Genomic DNA, 6091 nt, shown 5'->3' with positions numbered 1-6091 from the left:
TGCCTCACTCTCCCCCTCTCCCTCCCCCTCGCCCCGCCCTCTCCCTCTCCCTCTCCCTCGCCCTCTCTCCTTGCGATAACTGCGGATGCCTCACTCTCCCCCTCTCCCTATGTAGAGGGACGGCTGCCTGACCTGGGTTGGCTTTCACCCACCCCCAAGTGGGTGTGGGGTGGGGAGAGGAGAGGGAGAGGGGATAAGAACCGCTACTATTGACGCCTCACTCTCCCCTCTCCCTCTCCCTCTCCCTGCCATGACCACGAATGCTTCACCCACCCCCTCTCCCTCGCCCTCTCCCTCTCCCTCTCTCCTTGCGATAACTGCGGATGCCTCACTCTCCCCCTCTCCCTCTCCCTCTCCCTGTGATGACCATGGATGCCTCTCCCTCTCCCTCCCTGCGATGACTGCGGATGCCTTACCCTCCCCCTCTCCCTCTTCCTCTTCCTGTGATGATCATGAATTCCTCTCCCTCTCCCTGCCTACCTGCGATGACCATGGATGCCTCCGCCTCCACGTTCTCCTGCTTCCAGGGGCCCTTGTTGAACTCCTTCTCTCGCAGGGAGACCTCGTAGGTCTTCACATGGCGTCCCTGGGGGTCCTGCACAGAACAGCAGCACAGCCATTGGGTCAGACCTCACCTCATTGCAATCAGATACTCTTTGTGTGTGGGGGTTTGTGCGTGTGTGTGATTCTCTGTGCTCAGGGAAGTGTGGTGTGTGCGCGTTTCTCTGTGTTCAGAGGAGTGTTAGTGTGTGTGTGCGTGTGTGCGTGTGTGTGTTAGTGTGCGAGTGTGTGTGTGCGCACGCGAGTGTTTGTGTGCGCACGCGAGTGTGTGTGTGCGCGAGTCTACGTGTTTGTTTCAGTACCTGGTAGACGAAGCAGATGGTGGGCACCTGGCAGCCGAACAGGAACTTGACGTCAATGACCTGCAGCTCCTCTAGGCGGATGTTGAAGGCTTTCAGCTCCTTGTTGTCCCGGTCCAGCGGGATCACCTTGAACAGGCCGTCATATAGACGCAGCCCGATCATTCGGCACTCCGGGTCAATGATCCCGATGATTCCCGTCTCCGAGGGCCGGCCGATGCGATCCTGAGAGAGCGAATCAGAATCACAGCCGACTGTCCTACTGCCCTGCACTGCACTGACAGGCTTTACCTGAGCTGTTTTTATTAACTTTGTCAACAATTAATAATAATAATAACAATAATAACAATAATAAGTATTATTATATTAATAGAACTAAATCAACGGAGAATATCACGGAAAGATTACTCGGTGGTGTGTGTTCGCAGAGGCAGTCTGTCCGATCCACACATTGCACGTAATGCACTTAACAGTAATGTACTCATTCGATTTCAATCTCTGTGGCAAGCTGGCTGGCTTAAGTAACATAGTAGTAGGCGTAAGTCCTCACTCAGGTGGACACAGTGTGTCGAGCCCTGGACTTTAACCACTGGACCACACTGCCTCACTCTCAAAGTGACCAGCACTGCCAGACGACGTTTCCAGTGAAGTCATGTGTCCTGGACTCAGAGCTCAGGATCAGTGATGAAGCGTACCTGCACTCATGTGTCCTGGACTCAGAGCTCAGGATCAGTGATGAAGCGTACCTGCACTCATGTGTCCTGGACTCAGAGCTCAGGATCAGTGATGAAGCGTACCTGCACTCATGTGTCCTGGACTCAGAGCTCAGGATCAGTGATGAAGCGTACCTGCACTCATGTGTCCTGGACTCAGAGCTCAGGATCAGTGATGAAGCGTACCTGCACGTTGCCGTGTGCGCGGGTCAGGATATCGATACTGTCTCCACACTGCTTGTACTCTAGGATGCAGGCATTGTACTTGGTCGTCAAGATGAAAAGAAGGTCTTTACTCTCCCCCTGGAGACAGTGGAACAAAATCAACAACCATGGAATCAGACCCCCCTCTCACTCCAAACACAGAATCAGACCCCCCCCACCACCCCCTCACGGTTTGTGAGTCTGCGGTGGGGGAGTGAGGTTTGTGTCTTAGTCTTGGATGGGGGAAGTGAGGTTTGTGTCTTAGTCTGGGGGGAGTGAGGTTTGTGTCTTAGTCTTGGGGGGGGGTGAGGTTTGTGTTGTCTTAGTCTGGGTGGGGGGGGGGGTGTCCAGGTTCCCCCACAGAATCAGACACCCCCCCCCCCCCCCCCCCCCCCCCCCCCCCCCCCCCCAGAACCCCCCCCTCCATTGTGTCTTAGTCTGGGGAGTAGAGACCCCTCCCACTTTAACACTGCCTTGAAGACTCCCAGCCGAGACTTCCCCCGCGCTCTGATGGGCAGTGTGAGCGAGACTCCCCCCGCGCTCTGATGGGCAGTGTGAGCGAGACTCCCCCCGCGCTCTGATGGGCAGTGTGAGCGAGACTCCCCCCGCGCTCTGATGGGCAGTGTGAGCGAGACTCCCCCCGCGCTCTGATGGGCAGTGTGAGCGAGACTCCCCCCGCGCTCTGATGGGCAGTGTGAGCGAGACTCCCCCCGCGCTCTGATGGGCAGTGTGAGCGAGACTCCCCCCCGCGCTCTGATGGGCAGTGTGAGCGAGACTCCCCCCCGCGCTCTGATGGGCAGTGTGAGCGAGACTCCCCCCGCGCTCTGATGGGCAGTGTGAGCGAGACTCCCCCCCGCGCTCTGATGGGCAGTGTGAGCGAGACTCCCCCCCGCGCTCTGATGGGCAGTGTGAGCGAGACTCCCCCCCGCGCTCTGATGGGCAGTGTGAGCGAGACTCCCCCCCGCGCTCTGATGGGCAGTGTGAGCGAGACTCCCCCCCGCGCTCTGATGGGCAGTGTGAGCGAGACTCCCCCCCGCGCTCTGATGGGCAGTGTGAGCGAGACTCCCCCCCGCGCTCTGATGGGCAGTGTGAGCGAGACTCCCCCCGCGCTCTGATGGGCAGTGTGAGCGAGACTCCCCCCCGCGCTCTGATGGGCAGTGTGAGCGAGACTCCCCCCGCGCTCTGATGGGCAGTGTGAGCGAGACTCCCCCCGCGCTCTGATGGGCAGTGTGAGCGAGACTCCCCCCCGCGCTCTGATGGGCAGTGTGAGCGAGACTCCCCCCCGCGCTCTGATGGGCAGTGTGTGCTACCTGATCATGTCAACAGTATGTAAACTGAACCAGCGTGGCTGTGTGCGAGTTTCATGTGAAATGAAATGCAGGTTTGCCGTTGCGAATCCCGGAGGTGCATGAAGGCAGGTTTGCCGTTGCGAATCCCGGAGGTGCAGTGAAGGCAGGTTTGCCGTTGCGAATCCCGGAGGTGCAGTGAAGGCAGGTTTGCCGTTGCGAATCCCGGAGGTGCAGTGAAGGCAGGTTTGCCGTTGCGAATCCCGGAGGTGCAGTGAAGGCAGGTTTGCCGTTGCGAATCCCGGAGGTGCAGTGAAGGCAGGTTTGCCGTTGCGAATCCCGGAGGTGCAGTGAAGGCAGGTTTGCCGTTGCGAATCCCGGAGGTGCAGTGAAGGCAGGTTTGCCGTTGCGAATCCCGGAGGTGCAGTGAAGGCAGGTTTGCCGTTGCGAATCCCGCAGGTGCAGTGAAGGCAGGTTTGCCGTTGCGAATCCCGGAGGTGCAGTGAAGGCAGGTTTGCCGTTGCGAATCCCGGAGGTGCAGTGAAGGCAGGTTTGCCGTTGCGAATCCCGGAGGTGCAGTGAAGGCAGGTTTGCCGTTGCGAATCCCGGAGGTGCAGTGAAGGCAGGTTTGCCGTTGCGAATCCCGGAGGTGAAGGCAGGTTTGCCGTTGCGAATCCCGGAGGTGCAGTGAAGGCAGGTTTGCCGTTGCGAATCCCGGAGGTGCAGTGAAGGCAGGTTTGCCGTTGCGAATCCCGGAGGTGCAGTGAAGGCAGGTGCAGTGAAGGCAGGTTTGCCGTTGCGAATCCCGGAGGTGCAGTGAAGGCAGGTTTGCCGTTGCGAATCCCGGAGGTGCAGTGAAGGGACCGCAGCGAGCACAGCAATCTCCCCGGCACTGGGGAGATTCCTCCACACTCACCTTGGGTCTGAACAGCTCCATGACGGCGATCTTGCCGTACATGCCCACCTCCTTGACCGGCCGCAGCCCCTCCGGAGTCACCACGTAGATCTCCAGCCGCGTGTTCTTCGCAATGAGCAGATTCAGATCCTTGGAGGAGGTGAAGTGACCTGGGGGAGACACACCAGCGGTACATGCAGCCTGTCAGCTTAATATTAATACAACAATAATAACAATAATAATAATAATCCATATAATATATAATGTTGTCCCGAGGGTAACGTCTCAGTCGGGCCCCATATGGAAGTCAGACAGTCGGGTTATAGATCATCATCATCATCATCATCATCATCATCATCATCATCATAATAAGACTTTTGGAATTCATTAAATGTGTTCTCAGCCCGCGTATAGCAGCATAGCAGTGGATTTTGGCGCCATTATTAATAACAATAACAATAACAATAATAATAATAAGTTTTAATGTTTATATTTGAACAGCACAGCGCTTCTCTATAGTTTTCTCCCGCCTTACTGCAGCGCAACCCGACCCTTTCTCAATGCAAACAACACAAAACGAGCACAAAGCGTTTAATTTTCAACATTGAAACGCTTGTTTCAAATTCATTCTCCCTCCTCTCGCCTCGATTCATCGCTTCTGCAACGCCCTCACGATGCAGGCCCGCATCTCAGGCGGCTCGATTACGCACGTCATGCCGGGCACGGAGGCTGGGGGGCGGCTGCGCAGGGGTAAACAAGGGCCGATCACTATAAACATCCAGTAAAATACACCCTTACCCGTAATGCACGCATTGACCACGGTGGGCTTCTGGGCCGTCACCACGTAGTTATAGGACATGGCGACAGGAGAAAAAACAATAACTGTTATCAGAATCAAAATAAAACTGTCATAAAAACCGTGTTATCAGCGCGCTTTTCACAAACACGCAAGGAAAAGCAGTTTAATTACAACTCCCGGCCACCGCACTGCACAGCACTTTAAACAGCCTGGTTGAGCGCCCCCTATTGACCAGCCTGCAACAAACGAGCCAGCTTTAACACAGCCTGGGATCAACAAACGAGCCAGCTTTAACACAGCCTGGGATCAACAAACGAGCCGGCTTTAACACAGCCTGGGATCAACAAACGAGCCGGCTTTAACACAGCCTGGGATCAACAAACGAGCCGGCTTTAACACAGCCTGGGATCAACAAACGAGCCGGCTTTAACACAGCCTGGGATCAACAAACGAGCCGGCTTTAACACAGCCTGGGATCAACAAACGAGCCGGCTTTAACACAGCCTGGGATCAACAAACGAGCCGGCTTTAACACAGCCTGGGATCAACAAACGAGCCGGCTTTAACACAGCCTGGGATCAACAAACGAGCCGGCTTTAACACAGCCTGGGATCAACAAACGAGCCGGCTTTAACACAGCCTGGGATCAACAAACGAGCCGGCTTTAACACAGCCTGGGATCAACAAACGAGCCGGCTTTAACACAGCCTGGGATCAACAAACGAGCCGGCTTTAACACAGCCTGGGATCAACAAACGAGCCGGCTTTAACACAGCCTGGGATCAACAAACGAGCCGGCTTTAACACAGCCTGGGATCAACAAACGAGCCGGCTTTAACACAGCCTGGGATCAACAAACGAGCCGGCTTTAACACAGCCTGGGATCAACAAACGAGCCGGCTTTAACACAGCCTGGGATCAACAAACGAGCCGGCTTTAACACAGCCTGGGATCAACAAACGAGCCGGCTTTAACACAGCCTGGGATCAACAAACGAGCCAGCTTTAACACAGCCTGGAATAAACTGAACACAACATTAACACAGCCTGGGATAAACTGAACACAACATTAACACAGCCTGGGATGAACTGAACACAACATTAACACAGCCTGGGATGAACTGAACACAACATTAACACAGCCTGTAATAAACTGAACACAACATTGAGTCCACACCAGCCATGAGACAGGGTGGGTATGTGAGCCCACAATGAGACAGGGTGGGTACTGTGAGCCCACACTGAGACAGGGTGGGTACTGTGAGCCCACAATGAGACAGGGTGGGTACTGTGAGCCCACAATGAGACAGGGTGGGTACTGTGAGCCCACAATGA

The 6091-nt window shown here is 55.6% G+C and overlaps 1 protein-coding gene and 1 long non-coding RNA gene across 2 annotated transcripts; one reads left to right on the top strand and one right to left on the bottom strand.

Moving 5' to 3' along the window:
- Positions 1–412: 412 nt before the first annotated feature.
- LOC121294972 (DNA damage-binding protein 1-like) lies at positions 413–5845 on the bottom strand. Its single transcript, XM_041219230.1, has 5 exons — positions 4757–5845; positions 3980–4128; positions 1760–1876; positions 864–1085; positions 413–595 (listed from the first exon to the last, which is right to left on the bottom strand). Exons 1-5 carry the CDS (start codon positions 4815–4817, stop codon positions 413–415), a joined length of 732 nt encoding a protein of 243 aa, XP_041075164.1. The 5' UTR covers positions 4818–5845.
- LOC121295023 lies at positions 2884–3765 on the top strand. Its single transcript, XR_005946842.1, has 3 exons — positions 2884–3158; positions 3196–3712; positions 3746–3765. It is a non-coding gene; the product is annotated as an uncharacterized LOC121295023 (long non-coding RNA).
- Positions 5846–6091: the final 246 nt, after the last annotated feature.

The sequence above is a fragment of the Polyodon spathula genome, chromosome 19, assembly GCF_017654505.1.
Source record: "Polyodon spathula isolate WHYD16114869_AA chromosome 19, ASM1765450v1, whole genome shotgun sequence".
Taxonomy (NCBI): Eukaryota; Metazoa; Chordata; class Actinopteri; order Acipenseriformes; family Polyodontidae; genus Polyodon; species Polyodon spathula.
Note: the sequence above shows the minus strand (reverse complement) of the source record. Positions and strands in the feature narration are given on the sequence as shown.